We start from the raw sequence: 18,247 nt of genomic DNA, 5'->3' as shown, positions 1-18,247 counted from the left end.
GAGTCCAGGGTTCTAGCCAGAGAAATGGCACTGAAGTGTGTGACCTCATGCAGGCCACGGGCCTCCTCCCAGCCGCAGTGGCCCATCGGTGGGGGCTGGGACAGTGACGGCCTGAGGCTGCCGGGAGCCCCAAGGTGAGGGAGTTTTAGGTGCTCTCCTGCCACCCAGTCACCCAGGCACCCATCACGCCCCCCAACCCCCACCCGTCTGCCCGCCTCACACTCGCTCAGGCCTAGATGCAAACGGCCCTGACCTTCTCCCAGGGGGCACTCCTCCCGGGCACATGGTTGGCAAACTGCGGCTCGCGGGCCACATGCGGCTCTTTGGCCCCTTGAGTGTGGCTCTTCCACAAAATACCACGGCCTGGGCGAGTCTATGTTGAAGAAGTGGCATTAGAAGAAGTTTAAGTTTAAAACATTTGGCTCTCAAAAGAAATTTCAATCGTCGTGCTGTTGATATTTGGCTCTGTTGACTAATGAGTTTGCCGACCACTGTTTAGGTTCCATTCTCCAAACCGAGGATGCCCCAGACCTAAGGTGACCAGATGTCCCACTTTGGCGGGACAGTCCCAATATTTAACAAATTGTCCCGTGTCCCGTAGCATTTTAAACAAGTCCCAATTTTTGGAAAGAATGCACAACAAGTTAGGGAACGGCTCCATATAGACCACCTTTTTAATCAAGAACTCCCCCCACCACCCCCACCTCATCAATGGTGTCCCGCTTTACCAATGTTAAAATCTGGTCACCCTACCCAGACCCCACCTGCCACTGAAGCCCACTCTCTCGAGGCCCCGCCCGCCCCCAGGCCCTCTGCACAGGCCTGTGTGACATGCTAACCCTTTCCCTCCTCTCCCCGCAGTGTGCGTCATGTATACCCAAGGCATGGAGAACAAGCAGTGGAGGGAGGTAGGTCCAGCCCCTTCCCCACCAGACACCAGCCTGGCCCTGCAGGAGTCTGCTGGCCCCTCATGGTGGTCACCTGACTGGAACCCCCCCCCCCCCCCCATGCTCATAACCACAGCCTCTGAGCCCAGGGGAGGGAGAGTGAGGTGTGGAGACGGGGAATTGTCCCTGCTGCTGCAGGAAGAATCCAGTGGACTGGAAAGTTCCTGTCCTCAGGGAGCCCCCGTCTGAGGGGGACACAGCCTGTCCTCAGGGAGCCCCAGTCTGAGGGGACACGGCCCTGTCCTCAGGGAGCCCCCATCTGAGGGGACCCGGCCCTGTCCTCAGGGAGCCCCAGTCTGAGGGGACACAGCCCTGTCCTCAGGGAGCCCCAGTCTGAGGGGGACACAGCCTGTCCTCAGGGAGCCCCAGTCTGAGGGGACACAGCCCTGTCCTCAGGGAGCCCCAGTCTGAGGGGACACAGCCCTGTCCTCAGGGAGCCCCAGTCTGAGGGGACACGGCCCTGTCCTCAGGGAGCCCCCATCTGAGGGGACACGGCCCTGTCCTCAGGGAGCCCCAGTCTGAGGGGACACAGCCCTGTCCTCAGGGAGCCCCAGTCTGAGGGGGACACAGCCTGTCCTCAGGGAGCCCCAGTCTGAGGGGACACAGCCCTGTCCTCAGGGAGCCCCCATCTGAGGGGACCCGGCCCTGTCCTCAGGGAGCCCCAGTCTGAGGGGACACAGCCCTGTCCTCAGGGAGCCCCCATCTGAGGGGACCCGGCCCTGTCCTCAGGGAGCCCCAGTCTGAGGGGACACGGCCCTGTCCTCAGGGAGCCCCAGTCTGAGGGGACACGGCCCTGTCCTCAGGGAGCCCCAGTCTGAGGGGACACGGCCCTGTCCTCAGGGAGCCCCAGTCTGAGGGGACACGGCCCTGTCCTCAGGGAGCCCCAGTCTGAGGGGACACGGCCCTGTCCTCAGGGAGCCCCAGTCTGAGGGGACACGGCCCTGTCCTCAGGGAGCCCCAGTCTGAGGGGACACGGCCCTGTCCTCAGGGAGCCCCAGTCTGAGGGGACACGGCCCTGTCCTCAGGGAGCCCCAGTCTGAGAGGACACAGCCCTGTCCTCAGGGAGCCCCAGTCTGAGGGGACACAGCCCTGTCCTCAGGGAGCCCCAGTCTGAGGGGACAGAAGAGGTGATCTCTGTGCCTGACAGCCATGGGCATGGCCTCTAGCACCATGTCTCCCCCTTCCACCCGCCTGCCCCCCAGCAGCTGCCCCAGGTCCTGACGAGTGAACCGTCGGTTAAGTGAACCCCTGCCCACCATCTCCAGTGACTCCAGTCCTTGCCAGAGCTGGGAGTCCCTCGTGTAGACATGGTGAGGGTGACAACAGCCAGCAAACGTCAGCACCTCAGGCCTTGTCTCTCATCGTCCTCGTGGATGGACCCCCCCCCCCCTCCCGTGGCGGCAGCAAGTGGCCAGAGGGCTGCCGTTCACCCGCAGAGTCTGGGAAAGGCCCGCCGGGCTGGGCTGCACCTCCTTCCTCACTCTCTCTGACCAGACGCGCCAATCAGAGTGTGGACCAACGCAGGGGAAGCCGTTAGCGGCTTAAAGGGACTAATTACTCTTGGGGCCGGCTTCACAGAAAGCGGCTGATTGGACAGGAAAGGAGGGGGGCTTCCCAAGGGCACTCTCCTCCAGCCTGGCCAGTCTCCCCTCGGGGCTGGGCTGGGGCTGGGGCACTGCAGGGGGAGGCGGGGTGGGTGTGGGGGGCAGAGCGTCTGTGTCAGCTGCACCTGCGCTGTGATCCTGGCTCCAGCTCTTCCTGGGGGTGGGGCCCCAGGCAAGGGGCTTAGCCTGCCTGTGCCTCAGTTTCCACACGTGTAACACGGGGCTAGCACCTGCCTGCAGGCCTGTGGTGGGAGCGGAACAAGACGGTGTCGCGTGCCTGGGGCGGAGTCACTGTGGGTAAATATCATGGAGCAGCATCGTCCGCAGCCTGCCGGGCACCGCCCTGCTTCAGTCAATATTTGCAACAGGAAGCGTCGATGGGGTGCTGGGCAACAGCCCAGGTGCGGGTGCGGGTGCGGGTGCGGGTGCGGGTGGGGGAGAGGGAGCGGCGGGAGAGCGGCGGGCGGGGGGCGGGCAGCTGGGCAGGCAGCGCCGGCGTGAAGAACCTGCGTGAGGGCACCAGGGAGGAGAGCGGGCGTTTGGAGGAGAGTTGCTGTGTGAACAGCTCACGGGTTTATAAAATGGGGTTTGATTGAACACAGCCCTCTGGCTGAGGGGCGCGTGGTGTAGAGAAGGGGAGGATGTGGGTGGAGGGAGCTTCGGGGATCACCCTCCCCATTCTCCGAGGGGCAGGACGGGCCTCAGGGGGCTGAGCCAGGGCTAGACCCCCCTGCAGTGGGAGTGTCCCCGGGAGCTGGGTCTCAGTGGAGCTGGGGGTGGGGGGTGTGGGGGGGACACCGCACAGCCCCGCCCCTCCCCCGCAGTAACGGTTTGGGGTGGCTGGAGTGAGAGGCCAGTCCAGGTTCCGGTAGCTGGGGATGGGTGTTATAAACAGGGGCAGGTTTTAGGGATGCCAGCGGGGGTGATGGGTCAGGAGGCGGCAGCAGTGGCAGCCTTAGGGGTCAGGGGGCTTCAGGACAGGAGCAGGAGCCCCCTGTGGAGGGACAGGTCAGCCCGGGAGCCTCGCTCTCTTCCCACCTCTGCTGGCTGCCTGCGCCCATTGGTGGGCCCACAGGCAGGCCTGGGGTGGGGAAGGCTGGTGCGGTCTGCACTGGCCAGCCTCCGGGCACGGCTCAGGTGGAGAGGGCAGGGGTGGATCCGGAGGGGCAAGTGGAGACGCCCGAGCAGACATGGAGCCGATGAGCGAGGCTGGCGTTCAGGGTGCGGGCTGACGATACAGGAAAAGGTGGGTCCTGGGGTCAGAGTTCAGACAGGAGGGTCTCTAGAGGCCAAGGAGACGGACCCCAGGTCCGAGAGGCAGGCAGCACCGCGCCCAGCCTCCAGGGGTGAGGGGAGAGCTCAGCCACAGGTACTATGGGGAGGGGAGACCCCCCCCCCCCGCCCGGGCCCCCCCCCTTCTGGAGTTCTTGGACTCAATAAAACTGTCACAAGACCAGATTAATGGGAAATACCGACTTGGTATGTGTGCATGGCAGGCCATAAAAGATGGTGCTGTCCGAAATGGTAACCAGCCATCTTTTTACGTTTCTCAGGCACAGAAACAATACATTTGTGAGGATAGGACCGGACAAAGACATTGAGGTCTGGGGGCTCCTTCCGAGGAATCTGAACAATATGTGGGCTGGGGTAGTGAGTGGGTGAAGCAGCACAGCTCCCTTAGGCAAGCTTCTTGGCCCAGGCTTCCCTAATCCTGCTGATGAGGGTGTCTCTCAGCCCCCCGGCAGCCAGGGGGCGCTTTTCATGGAAGAGAATTCTTTCCCACAATGGCTGCTGGTCAAGTAAGCTTAAGTCCAAGCCATGGATGTGCCATTGTGGGGCATTAGGGGTGGGGCAGTCCCCCAGCACACAGGCTTCAGGCTGTTCGGGAAAAGAGAAGGTGCACTCACACATGTCGAGGTCCTACCTCTTGCGAATTGATTCCCTGTGTGACCCCAGAGGAAAGCCTCAGGAATGGAGAAAGTGAGAAACCATCTGGGCCCCTCCCCGTGGAAGGGGCCTGGGAAGGAAGACTGCCTCGCGGGTGAACAGAGCGCAGTGGCCCCCGCTGGTGCCCTGCAGGCGTCTGCTGGCGGAGTCTTGGCCGGGAGAGGCGTCCGTGACCAGCGGGGCCCAGAGCCGGCCCGGGGTCCCCCCAGGCGGGGCCTGACCCGCTCTGCTCGCACCGGCCGCAGAGGGATGAGGCTCTTCTCGCAGCCCCTGGCTGCCCGTTTCCGCTGATTCTAACCGTCTGGGTCATTTCAGTGCCTCCGGAGAAAGCTCCATCTTCCCAGCGCCTAAATCTGTCACCACATTTTATGAAAATTGACTCGAGACGTGATTTTAGCCCAGGAAGTCGAGCACTGTTTGCATCAAGCCTTGGCAGGGCCTTCCGCTGTCCGGGGGAAGCAGGCGGGCAGGGTCCCATTGGAAAGTGTGTGTGTGTGTGTGTGTGTGAGTGTGTGTGTGTGTGATCCTGCCTCTCCCCTGCCAGGTGGCCGCCCTGGCCGAGGGCCCCGGGGTAAGGGGGAGAGGGTGTTAGGGTGTCCCGCTGATGGACCCCTACCACTCGCCGGGCACGGGGCCCAGCCGGCCAGCCCACACATCCCCACCAGAGCGCTCCGTCTATTCTGAGTGACCGCAGCCCGCTGGTCACTAACCCCGGCGAGGATGACGGCTCATCGCCAAGTATCTGGGATAATCTTGTCACTGTGGCTCCGTGAGCCTGTGCCGGCACCGCGTGTGGCAGGGCGAGTGCTGGGGGCACAGAGGGTGAGCACAGACAGTTCACAGCCGGCGGGCTCACTGTCAATCCGGGGCGACAGTCAGCCACAGCGGAGCCGACAGCATGTGCTTCCGGAGCGGAGTGTGCCAGGCTCCGCTCCGAGCACGCCCACAGCCGCTCGCTTAGCCCTCGCGACGAACCTGGACAGGAGGCATTATTATTATTGTTATTTGCTATGGTTCTCGGTCCCATTTCATGAGGAGGAAACAAGCACAGAGAGGATGGTGTGAAAGAGGTTCTTCACTGTCCTTCCCCAAGTGTGTGTCCATGCTGTCCACTTGTCCAGCCTCATCATGGGCCGCCCTCCTCAGGGGCATGAGCTACACAGTCACACTCCTCCCCAGGCCTCTGCATTCTGCATCTCCCTCAGGGCCGTGCACTGTCCGTGCTAATACCCCACCTGCCCTGTGATGGTGTCTCCGACTTCACATGGAGTTGGGGGCTGCTGTGTCTTTCTCACATGAGCTGCTGCTGATTCACAGAGGATTCGGCTCAGACTTGAAGTTGGGTTTTGAATCTCAGTGTGATTTGCATTGCCTCCATTATGGCTCCTTGGGTAGATTCAGTCTGTGTGTGGTCTCTGAAGGTCATGTTGAGTTTCAACTGTGCGTCCGGCATCTTGGCTCTGTCTCCTGGTGCAGGGTGGCGGTCATGGCCACCAGTGAGGAGCGGCTGGGTGGGCTGGGTCTGTGTTCCTCCCTCAGGCCTCGCCAGTTGACCTCAGTTCTCTAGTTGACCTTTGTTCAGCCCTGGGATCTACACAACTTGCAACACGCCCCCCCCCCCACCTTTTCTCCATCTGGTCCCTCAGGACATCGTGAATAACCGTCCAATGCCTTGTCAGATGCGGCCCAGGCCTGTTCCCCTCCCAGCTCTGACCTTCACTGTGACCTGGGTCTCAATGTTCTCACCGGTAATGGGGTTCGGAGACCTGGGGGAGAGAATGCTCTGACGGCGCCTGGAGATGCCCGTGGCAACGCGGTGCTGCCCAGCCGGCGCTCTGTCACAGCACCAGTGGCCACACTCGAGGTCCTGTGACCGACACCAAGCCTGCCCTTGGGAGGGCTCAGAGCGCCAGGTGGCACTCCTCATAGCAGGCTTCCGTTACACACAACCCTGCTGTGTGTCCTGCGCCGTCCGCTTGTCCAGCCCAGGGGAAAAGGGGCTGCAGGGACAGCCCTGTGTGGAAGGGACGCTCATCAGGGCTCCGTGGGACTGGCTGGACCCAGGGACTCCGCCATCGCTGTCCTGCCCGACAGAGCGAGCACCGTGGCGCCTGGCTGCCAGGAGGGGTGGTCCCCACCCCCTGCCTCCTGGGCTCCGTCCCTGCTGGTGTGCTGTGGGCACCTCCCGTCAGCCTGCCACGGGCCCGGCCCCTCTGGTGGTGGCCTTTCTGCATCCTGCCCTCTCCAGGCCCCACGTGCTCCAGCTCTGGCTCTGAAGGTCACCCCGCACCCGGGCAGGCAGTGTCCCTCCTCCCCCTCTCGTTCCTCCTGCCCTGAAGGCTCTTCCAGCTCCAGCGGCTCTCAGAGCTCAGCGCAGGCTTCCCCTCGAGGTGAGTCACCTCCCTAGCCGGGTCAGAACCCTTCCCACCGGGGCCCTCCCAGAGGCCACTGGAAGGAACCCCCGACTCGGCCCCATGCCTGCTTGGCTGGCTCGTGCCCGTGCGCGGCCTGGGGAGGCGGCTGGCTCAGCTCAGGCGGACACGGAGGCTGCGGAAGGTGAAGCGACTGGGGTGAGGCCGCGCAGCTCAGGGAGGGCTGGGGTTCACCGGGGTCAGGAAGCCATCCAGCCCCGTTGGCTGCCCACGGTGGTCCGGCACAACATCGATGCGACTTCTGCCACCTGCACCGGCAGGTTCGGTGGAACCACCACAGGGACCTGCAGTTTGAAAACGCTGAGAGTCTCACATGGGCCGATGGTTAGGTCAGACTAATGCAATCTGAGCGAGTGGCCCCAGTCACACGCCTGTCCTCCTGAGCTCAGCGAGGTCCGCCTGCCCCCTGCCTAGCGGCTCGCTGGGGGCAGCCTGGGACGAGGCCCCCTCGTCCGTCCGTGAGGATCAGGACGCCACAGCCTCGGGCGAGGGAGACCCAGTGCGTCAGCAGCCCAGACACACTCCCGAGGTGTGAGGCCGCGGTGTCTGCAGGTGCTCACGCCTGCTTGTGCGAGTGCTGCGTGCTTGTTCACGCCTCTGACCGTCCGTGTCTCTCCACCCTCCCCGCTGGCTGTGAAGAATCATCACTCACTGCCCTCAGTTAACGGGCTCTCCAGTGCCCATGAGGCCACGTACGGAGGTGCGGCCTCCTGGTTAGCGTCTTTCCTATGTGACTCCCATGCTTAGGATGGACGAAACTCATTTAAAAAACAATTTAAAATAATATGAACAAAATAAAACAAGACCCCAGCTATTTGGCTGGAGGATTTCCCGCCTGCCTCCTGGCCTGTTCCCGCCTCTCCCCTCGCCCAGTTCCTCCGCTGCGTCCAGGCAGGCGGTGCCTCAGGCCCTCGCTCCTCAGTTCCCACAGAGGAGAGCCCCAGGCCGTCCGGCCTTCATCTGACGGCTGTCCCAGCTCTCCAAACCCAGACACCCTCCCCCAGCAGCCGGCATTGCTCTCAGTGACTCCGGTTGTTTAAGGAAAAGAGTCAGCCAAGATGTTCAGAACATCTGCTCTGTAACAGCGGGCATCTTTTACTTGTGCCTGCCATGTGCCCGGCATCTCCTACCCATTCCCTGCTCCTCATGGCAGCTCTGAGGCCAGGCACAGGCCATCCCCACACCCAGGCAGGGGAAGAAACCGGCCCAGGCACACGGCTGGGAAACCAGGGTTCTCTCCCCAGGGGGCCAGAGGGTGGGAGTCAGACAAACCTGACTCGCAGAAGTTGGGTCAGGACCTTGGTGCTTATAGCTGTGTTGCCTTGTACTCGACACGTACCCTCTCTGAGCCTGACGTGAAGTGGGCAGTGAGCAATACCTACCTGCCGGGTTGTGTAAGGATTGGAGACGACACAGGATGAGCGGGTGGAGCCAGGTACTTGATAAAAGATCGCGCTTGTTAATACCCTGTTTCCCCGAAAATAAGACAGTGTCTTATATTAATTTTTGCTCCCAAAGAAGCGCTAGGTCTTATTTTCAGGGGATGTCTTATTTTTCCATGAAGAAGAATACGGTACACATTTATTGTTAAATGAAGATAAAGGAAATTTATTACCTGTATACGGTACTGTAGTACGATGGTTGTCAACACAAACAAGACAAACTGTGAATCCTACAGTATCAAGAATTTACTCATTTATTCAGTGACAATCATGTCATCATCTTCTGGAACATCATCATAACAATCCAATTCCTGAATTTCCTGGTGAATTTCTTGTGACTCCATTTCTTTCAGAATCAGTGGACTAAATCTCTCATGTTTAGCAATAGCACTGTCTTTAAATGAGTACTTCTTGTCAAGGTAGCCTGCTCGCAGTGCATTTGCAATGCAACTGTCAGTGATTTTCTCCCATGAATTCTAAACCCAAGTCACAACTTCTTGCAGTTTAGGTTTCACAAAGTTTCCACGCTCATTTCTCTCCATTCTACTTTCAATGTAGTCATTAATTTCCATGTGCAAATTGTCTTTGAATGGCTTGTTTATTGCAATATCAAGAGTCTGGAGATAGGCCTTATTTTCGGGGGGGATGCCTTATATTTCACTCAGAAGGAAACCTGTAAGTAGGTCTTATTTTCGGAGGTTGTCTTATTTTTGGGGAAACACAGTAGTATCACTGACAGGCCCTGGGCACAGACAAGATACCAGACAGCTTACACACTTTATCTCAGGTAACCCATTCTACAGATAGGAGCATGGAGGCCAAGAGAAGAGGAGTCACTTGAATAAGACACTGTTACCCTCCAGGGTATAAAGCAGGGAGTTCCCCCCATCTAGGACCTTTCGGGGAGCTGGGGAGACCACCTCAGACATCGAAGGATTTGAAAGCCTCGCTGTCTTCATCTTGGTGAGTGTATTAGAACAGATCCTCTAGGAAGCCCAAGTTTCAGACCATAACTCGGTCAGGAGCCACCCTGGTGCAGAGGTGAATTCTCAGTGCTTCCCAGCACGGGGAGGTCCAGGCGGGCTGGGAGGCTCCCTGGAGCAGGCGGCACTGGGAGGATGGAGGGAGAAAGGAAGGGCATTGCAGGAATGGGGCCTGAATGAGCACTGCCCGGAGGTGAGAATGCCCTGTGCGCCCCTGAGAGGGAGGCTGTGGCCCAGAGCGTGAGCAGGAGGTGGGCGGTCTGCTCAGGGGGCCATAGGGTTGAGCGGTGTGAGGAGTGAAGACCATGGGTGAGGTGGTCACAGAGGTTGGCAGGGGCGGACCCTGAGGGCATCACGGGCCATGTCAGAGCTCACGTGCTGCTCGAAGTGTGCCGGGAGGTGACTTGAGGGTGTGAGCAGGGGAGGGGTGCAGCCTCGTCTGTGTCTCAGAAAGAAGCCTCCGGCCTCTGTGTGCGGCGTGGATTGCAGGGGGGAGGCAGAGCGGAAAGGCAGTGCGGTCTGTGGAGATCCTGGCGTGAGACCCCGTGGGCAAGGGCAGTGGGGATCCAGCTCATCCATTGGCCACGAGTTTGAAACAAAATGACCCTCTGCCCGCCAGGCCGTGAGCCCAAGGTAGGGTCCCTGACGAACAACACAGGCCCCGCCGTGCGACATTGGCCTTTATCAGAATGTTCACGGTAATGACTGGGCCTTGTTCTTGCTAAGGCCCAACTCCCAATGCTGGAGACGAGGTGCACTCCATGGAGAGTGCGGCCGGCTCAGGAGTCTGCCCCTGCAGAAGGGCCCCCGTGAGCCCTGCTCCTGTGGGCAGCCTCCAGGGGGCTTGGCTCTCGTCATGCAGCTGAATTCTCGGGGTCCTGACTCCCCGTCATCAGGAGTCAGAAGTCCTGGCTTAGGAGCACATGGGTCCTGGGCACCTATTCTTTTTTTTTTTTTTTTTTTTTTTTTTTTTTTAAGTTTTATTGATTTTTTACAGGGAGGAAGAGAGAGGGTCAGAGAGCTAGAAACATGGATGAGAGAGAATCATTGATCAGCTGCCTCCTGCACACCCTCCACTGGGGATGTGTCCGCAACCAAGATATATGCCCTTGACCGGAATCGAACCCGGGACCTTTCAGTCCGCAGGCGGACACTCTATCCACTGAGCCAAACCGGTTTCGGCTGGGCACCTATTGTTTTTGTTTTTTGTTTTTTGTTTTTTTAATATATTTTATTGATTTTGTACAGAGAGGAAGAGAGAGGGGTAGAGAGTTAGAAACATCGATGAGAGTCATCGACCAGCTGCCTCTTGCACACCCCCTACTGGGGATATGCCCACAACCAAGGTACGTGCCCTTGACCGGAATCGAACCCGGGACCTTTCAGTCCCCAAGCTGACGCTCTATCCATTGAGCCAAACCGGTTTCGGCTGGGCACCTATTGTTAATGCTGGGGCATTAGAACCCGCTGGGGCCCCCTGAGGACACACTGCCCGGCCCCTTCAGATCCTTACTCTGCCCCTTCCCTTTACCTCTCCGAGCCCGAGCTTTTTGTTGTTCTTTGTTTAAAAATATGTTTTTATTGATTTTAGAAAAAAGGAAGAGGAAGGAATGATAGAAACATTGAGGAGAGGGAGACATCGATTGGCCGCCTCCTGCACGTCTCCCATTGGGACCGAGCCTGCAACCTGGGCATGTGGCCTGACTGGGAATCGAACAGTGAGCTCTTGATTCACGGGTTAAAGCTCAGCCACTGAACCACACCAGTCAGGCTGAGCCTTCGTTTTCATCAGTAAAACGGGGCTCCAATGCCTGCTCACTGGGCCGTGGGGGGACTAAATGGCAGAATCAGCACAGTGCCTGGCTATGCCCAGTGCTTGTAACTATGTACTACCGCCAGACAGAGCCGGGGAGGCTCTGTCCCCTGAGCCACGGCTGACATTCCTACCTCCCTGAGCAGCCTCCACGCGGCAGCACCCTGGGCCTCCCCCCTCCACGCCCCACCCCTGTCTCCCCACACCCTAGGAGAGAAGCAGAGGCACAAAGGGGTCTTTGCTTTCTCTGCCCAGTGACTCAGCCTGGAAAGCAGCAGAGCCGGGAGTGAGGGGGTCTGGTCCCGGGCTCCTCCCCGGCCCAGGCCTGGACTTCCAGAGAGGCCCTTTCAGCTCCGTTCGATGTGGTGCCTCAGGGCGAACTGGGGGTGGTGACTCCTGCTGCCTCTGATGCTTTACCCAGAGAGGCGTTGCTGCCTGTGGGTAAACATCAAGGAGGAAGGAGCGCGCTGTCCTAGTAACCCTGAGGTTCCAGGCCAGGTCCCGCGGCGGCCGGTCAATCTATTTACTCTCTCGTGTCAGCGTCCAGGGCACTTCGTCGCGCGGCTGAGCTGCTGAGAGCGTGGGCTCCAAAGCCCAGGTGACTGGTCCCAGTCCAGCTGCCGCCTTCTAGGCTGGGGCCTTGGGCAGGTGTACGGCTTGGGACCTGCTCGGGGCAGGGCGGGGGGGGGGGGGGGGGGGAGATGAGCTCCCACATGAGCAGTGCCCGGAGCAGACCATGTTCCACAGCGGCTCTTCCTGTAAGAGCCCCAGCGAGCCGGCCAAGGCTCAGTGGTTTGGAGCGTGGTGCCCCGCACCAAAAGGCTGTGGGTTTGATTCCTGCTCAGGGTGTGCATCTAGGTTTCGGGGAACATCCTCAGTAGGAGCATGGATGGGAGGCGACTGATCGATGTTTCTCACATTGCTCTTCCTCTCCCCCTGCCCCTCTCCTCTCCTCCTCTTCTCCCTTCCCACTCCCATCCTCTATCTACAATTAATAAAAATATAGACCGGGGTGAGGATGAAAAAGAAAAGAAAAGAAGCCCTGAGTGAGAAACCAGTGCTCTCCCAGGAGGAAGGAACCACTGATGGGATTTCAGACGTCCAGGGGCCGTTGTTGGGAGCCAGGGGTGGCTTCAGGGAGGGGCTTGCTGAGGGCCCTCCCCCCCGTATCTGCAGCCGGACCCAGGGCTCAGGGGTGCAGCCACCAGGGACGGGCTGGTGGAGGGCGTTTGTCAGCGTGTGGCAGCCAGGCTCACTGGTAAAAGGTTCTTTCCCCAGGAGCCGGGCTTGACAGATTATCCGGAACAAAGGCTAATTAGGAACAGGCTTTTAGGCGGAAGTCTTTCATTAGGAGCTCGCACACGCTCACAGGCTGCTGCTGGCCTGGGGCAGAGGGAATCCCCCGCCTCCCCCCCCCCCCCCCTCACCACTGCCGTTCTCACCTGAGGCCGGAGAAGACGGCTCTCAGGGAGGCCGAGGGCCAGCTCTCCCTGTGCCACTCCGGGCCAGCCCTTCCGCACTCGCCCGTTTCCCTCCCTCTACAAGGGGCGCTGCAGAACTTTCTGGACCCACGATGGTGGCAGCCCTGGCACAGAAGCAGACAGGCCCTGGCATGGAAGCCGGCCCTCTGTGCCCCTCTCCGAGACCCAACCCTCCTTGCAGGTGCCCAGACCTTGGGTCACCCCCTCCCTGCCCTGGGCACCGCCTGCCTGTTCCTAGAGCAGACACACTCCCTCTTCCTGTGTCTGTCTACGTCCGTGGCTTTCTGGCCTCTGTCTTTAATCTGGATGAACATGATTCACGAAGGGCTGGGCCGGGCCTTTGGAGTCCCAGCGATGGAGCGTCAATAGTATATGCCAGGGCGCTCGGCGGGGCCAGGAAGCAGCTGTGTGGCGGAGAGTGGTCCTCGGCCACCACCCGCTGGGCGGGCATAGCCCCGCGCTTTGCATGGGAGGTCTCCAAAGCTCCACCCCGCTGTAATTTGTACAAAGGCAGAGCAGAGCGTCATCCCGTACACCTAAAGGGCACGCTAGGATCCCTAGGACCGTTCAGGCTTGCAGAGCCACCCTCTGACTGAGCAGGGGACCACTCGGCCCCGCCGCCAACCCTGGGGCTGCGGGCAGGTCCTCCCTCTGGAGCTCTGCTCCTTTGTCTGCAGGGGGAGGGCCTTGGCAATAATCTCGGTGCACAGGGTCCTTGGGGATTAAATGAGACGTGGATGAGGGAAGTGTTTCAAAGAGGAGAAGGAGGAGGAGGGTGTGATGGGAGGAAGAGCCCGAGGCTGCGCTGACGGGCGTCTGGGCGAGCGGGGCGCTGTGCCACCTGGGCTCCGTCACAGCCTTTTCCTCATTAGCAGCGTGACCTCCGTCAGAACCCGGCCGGTCTCCTGCCTCTGTTTTCTCGTTGGTTGAGAGGATTTGGTTCCTTCAGCTCTGAGATCTCTAGGCGGAAGGGTCAACTTGTTAATCAATGAATGTTTATGGAGGGATCAGGACTGTGAGAGTGTGTGTGTGTGTGTATGTGTGTGTGTGTATGTGTGTGTGTGTGTGTGTGTGTGTGTGTGTGTGTGTAGGGGCTGCAGTGGATGGTGGTGAGCAGAGGTACAGGTCAGGGACACCCAGACCCCACAGGAAGAGTCAACAGGCGGAAGGCCCCGTGGGCACCAAGAAGGCCAGAGGCCGGGCGGCCGCACACTGTGCATGGGACTGGCGGGGCGTAGTTCCAGCCTCACGCAGAGTGTTAACTCTTCGTGGTGAGAGACCACCTCAGCTCCTCGGTGAGTGGGAGCGACACCTGCCTGGGCTCACCTCCTCTCCCTGCCCCTCACTTGCTGTGTGACGGTGGGCAAGGCACTCAGTGCCTCTGAGTTTTATCTCAGTTAATTTATCTGTAAAATGGAATAATGAGAGTACAGCCTTGTAAGATTGTTGTGAAGATGAAGTGAGCTGATATATGGGAAGCACTTGGTAGCTGGCACACAGTAGGGCAGCTATTACAGGTTATTACCGGTGCTAGAGGCCGACTCTGCAGCAGGCGCGGCACAGGGCTCTGAGCACAGTCCCTTCCCCTCCCTCGGGAGCAGGGACGGTTCGCTCTGTGACGAGGACTTGCCGCCTCTCAGGAGCTCCACGTGGTCTCACGTAGACAGTGAGCGACAGGCTGTGGGCAGTGGGGGCCCGGGGCCCTGGCCCGGCTGCCCCTCCGCACCACCCTGGCTCTGGGAAGTGGCAGGGGTGGAGGCGGATGTTGGGAGGTGACCGGTTTCCTGGTGGCGGCTTGTCTGTCTCCCTTGCACGGCCTGGGTTCTCTCTCAGTCCTGCACTGGCCCTTGTCCCAGGGCAATTCAGAAGGACAGCTGCCCTCCCGCCCCCATAAACCCTAATTCTCTGACATTGAGGCGGAGCTCCTGGGAGCCCTTTAATTTAGTTATCAGAGATGTTTCAGGTCGGCCTCCCCGCTGTGGGTCTGGCTGGACCGATGACATGTAATTAATGCTGCTTAACTGCTGCTCCCCGGCTCAGGCAGGAGTTCCGGAGCCCTCAGAGCGTCTTCAGGGCGTGTCAGGGCTCCCACTGGTGTCATCGCTGCGGACAGAAGTGAGCTGCTCAGAGGGTGAATGCCGGATTTCCAGGCTCTTTTCTCATTTGTATTTTCTCTCTTTCTCCCCCTGGGGACTGTCCCCGCCCCTGAGGTCAGGGAGGCCCCCACACCTCCTTGATTTACACACACAGACTCTCAGGCCCCCTGCATCAGACTCACTTGGTTAAACAAAGATTTGGGGCGTCTCCGGCTTTGTGGGTCTGAGCGTTCCTGTACTACGGGGCTTGGCGGCCTGTGCCCCCGGACTGTGAGCAGTGTGGGGCCCCTCATGCCCTCAGACCCGGAGTGTGGACCGGGAGGAGGGACCGGTGTTTCTGAGGAGCTGGACGTGTTCGGGACGAGCTCGGCTCTGTGCCCGGGGGGTGAGGGGTGAACCCACCCTCCCCTCCTTCCTAAGTGCTCAGACCACATGCCTTGTGTGCTTCTCCCTGCCAACACCTCCTACCTCCAAGGCCCTTCCTGCTGGAAAACCCAGCCCTCCCCTGTGGGGTGGCATGCAGCCACACTGAGCTCTTGGAACATCAGTTCAGTTGTGTTCCTACCAGCACTAATAGGGTGTAAATTGGGCCTGATAGCGGCCTGGTGGCTTCCGGATTTTAAAAAACCCAAGTTTTCGCATGTATTTCCTTTGTTATGAGCTCAAGTAATGAAAGCTGTAAACCATCTTCAGGAAGTCCCTGGGCTGCAGCTCGCACAGGCCTCTGTGCCAGGGCCCATGTTAATTACCCCCGCGTCCCGGCAATCCATCACTGCCAGGCCTGGCTCACCGCCCCCGCCCGCCCCCGAGATAGCGGGGCCCTTGGCGTGCCCCCCCCCACCCCCCCTGTCCTGTTTCCAGGGGAACTCCATTTTCTTCTCCAGCAGCAGATCCATCTCCAGGGAATTCCCCTCCACTGCAGCTTCAAGTGCCATTTTAAAAGCAGCTGTCATCTCCCCTAATGGGTGTTTTCCCTGCTGGCGGAGACAGGGGTGCACAAAGAATGCGGGTGCCGTCTGCACTGGGGCTTATCCAGAGTCCTGCTTGGGGGTGGGGAGCGGGGGAGGGTTCACAGGTGTCTGAGGGAGGCTGCGATGCCCTGAGGGAGAGGAATGGCCCAGTTTCACAGGATTCTCTTGGACCCGGGTGTTTACTGGAGATTCTACCATTAGGAAAATTTTCATTTTGTCTGAAGACAGGAGGTATTAAGAATTGGAAAGAGCAGGAGAGGCGAATGCAGGAACTCTTTTGGAACAAGGGTTAGACATTATAAGAGTTAGATTGAGTTTAGGTGATGGGGCAGGAACCCAGTCTTATCCAACTCAAAGTCCTCCCGGCTGCCTTGCACATAGTGGGGCTTCTGTCAATGCCTGTGATGTAAAACTCATCTTTATTTGGTTTTTATAATGCTTGAAGGCTCCTGCCAGTTAGATGAAATAAAAAAAAATACAGGGGTGGGCAAAAGTAGATTTACAGTTGTTCCTATAGAAAATGTTACAATAATCCTATCTAATAAAGAGGGAATATGCTAATTGACCCTCATACCATTGCAAAGATGGTGGTACTCACAGCCAATAAGGAGGGAATATGCTAATTGACTGCCCTGCCTTCAAAGATGGCAGCCCCCACAGCCAATAAGGAGGGAATATGCTAATTGACTATCATGCCCTCAAAAGGTGGCGGCACCCACAGCCACAAGATGGCGGTGCCCAGTCCCCTCAGCCCCACTGGGGTGGCCCACACACCCCCAGGTGGGCCCGGCCACTCTTCCCACCTGCCTCTGGAGTCTCCCAGTCCCCTCAGCTCCCCAGCCGCCCAGGGCCGTCCGAGGCTCAGGTAACCAGGGCTGGCTGAGGCTTGCACTGCCAGCAGTGGCAGCAGCAGAAGTGTGATGGGGCATCACCTTCCACTGATTGTTAAGTTGCTTCCCACCCCTGAGGGATCCCAGACTGGGGGGGGGGGGGGGGCAGGCCAAGCTGAGGGACGCCCTCTCCAGTGCATGAATTTTCATGCACCAGGCCTCTAGTTTATAGTCATACAACAATAAACTGTTTCAGGGACTTGCAACTGTAAACCTACTTTTGCCTGCCCCTGTATAATGGCCTTTGGAGATAGACATACCTGGGTTTCGATCCCAGCTCTGCCTACCTCTGTGGACTTGGGCAAGTCACTACGCCTCCCTGAGTCTCCATCTCCTCACTTGTACAATGGGCAATACAGAACTCACAGGGTCGTTGTGGGAATCAAACAGGATAATGACCTGCTTGTCTGCGGAACTTCAGTGGAGGCTCAGTAAGTGTCCGTTTTCTTCCATCCTCCGGCTGGTGCTCAGCTCCAGCTGCACATTAGAATCACCAAGGAAACTTTAAAAACGGTCATTCAGGCCCCACCCACGGAGAGCTGGGCTTAATCTGTCTGTGGTGGGGCTTGAGTATGGGTGTTTTAAAAAAGCTCCTATTAAAGGATACATTAAAAAAAAAAAAAAAAGTAAAATCATTAACCCCATACAAGTATAAAATGAACACATGACAATGATTTAACTCGTTAATTAATGAGGGAACCAGTAAGAGCTGTAACTGGTTCAAACACAGCAGGTCCTCAACCGAGGTCCCTTTTCAGTGTCATTTTGTGGTCATCTTGGTGAGGTGCCATGGGAACGCAACTCTTGTTTACACCCATTAGCCTGTGGCAAAATGAGTTTCATTATGCATCATCTCTCTTAAAGGCACAGGACCCATCAATGATGTGAAGTGAGGACTTACTGGTAATTCAAATAACATATGCATATGGCCAGTCAGGAATGCTGAAAAGAATTTATAAATAGAGGCAATGCTGGTCAGGAGCCAGAGGGCAATAATCAAATAAGCAATTGCATACCACCTTATTAAATTTACTTGGTTTTCTTCGGACAAGAACCAGTGCATTACTCTACGTCTTCTGCAATTATTGATCTGTGAGGTATCTCATAGATCAGTGTTTCTCAAAGTGTGGGACGCGTACCCCCAAGGTACAGGAAGAGTTTGGTGGGGGTATGCATTGCACCGGAGTTTGGTGGGGATATGCACTGCACCGTGCTTAGCTGCGCCTAATTCTATGTTCTCATGAGTACGAGGGGTTCTCAGCGTTACGAAAATTATAGAAGGGGTACACATATGTCAAAAGTTTGGGAAACACTGTTGACATAGATGATGGAAGGTGCGGACTCCTATGAAGTCAGACGTGTGTGTGGAGAGGAGGCCCCAGGCTCCTGCTTCTCTGCACGTTTCCGTATCTCACACTTCCCCAGCGGTTCTCCTGCAGCCGCAGGGGAGGGCCTGCCATAGGCCTCACAAGCGGCTGTCAGAACTCTGTATTGTCCGTCTTTGTCTATGAATTGTCCCACCGATGACAGAGAAGCCCCTGAGTGCAGGGTTCGCCTCCCATTTATGTTTGCAGCTCAGCACCCAGCACATGCCTGGGCCGTAACAAGTGCTTCACCACTGTCCATTCAATTGGTGACTGC

General features: G+C 58.4%; 1 protein-coding gene across 1 annotated transcript in view; it reads left to right on the top strand.

Annotated features, from left to right (window-relative positions):
- CPNE5 (copine 5) overlaps positions 1–18,247 on the top strand; it is an 83,950-nt gene that overhangs the window by 14,214 nt on the left and 51,489 nt on the right. Inside the window, exon 3 of the mRNA XM_084890064.1 lies at positions 862–908. Within this exon, the coding sequence (XP_084746190.1) occupies positions 862–908 (47 nt within the window). The remainder of the gene's footprint in view (positions 1–861; positions 909–18,247) is intronic.

This window comes from Pipistrellus hanaki, assembly GCF_964339955.1.
Source record: "Pipistrellus hanaki genome assembly, chromosome: 7".
Lineage (NCBI taxonomy): Eukaryota > Metazoa > Chordata > Mammalia > Chiroptera > Vespertilionidae > Pipistrellus > Pipistrellus hanaki.
This window is presented reverse-complemented; position numbering and strand designations above follow the sequence as displayed.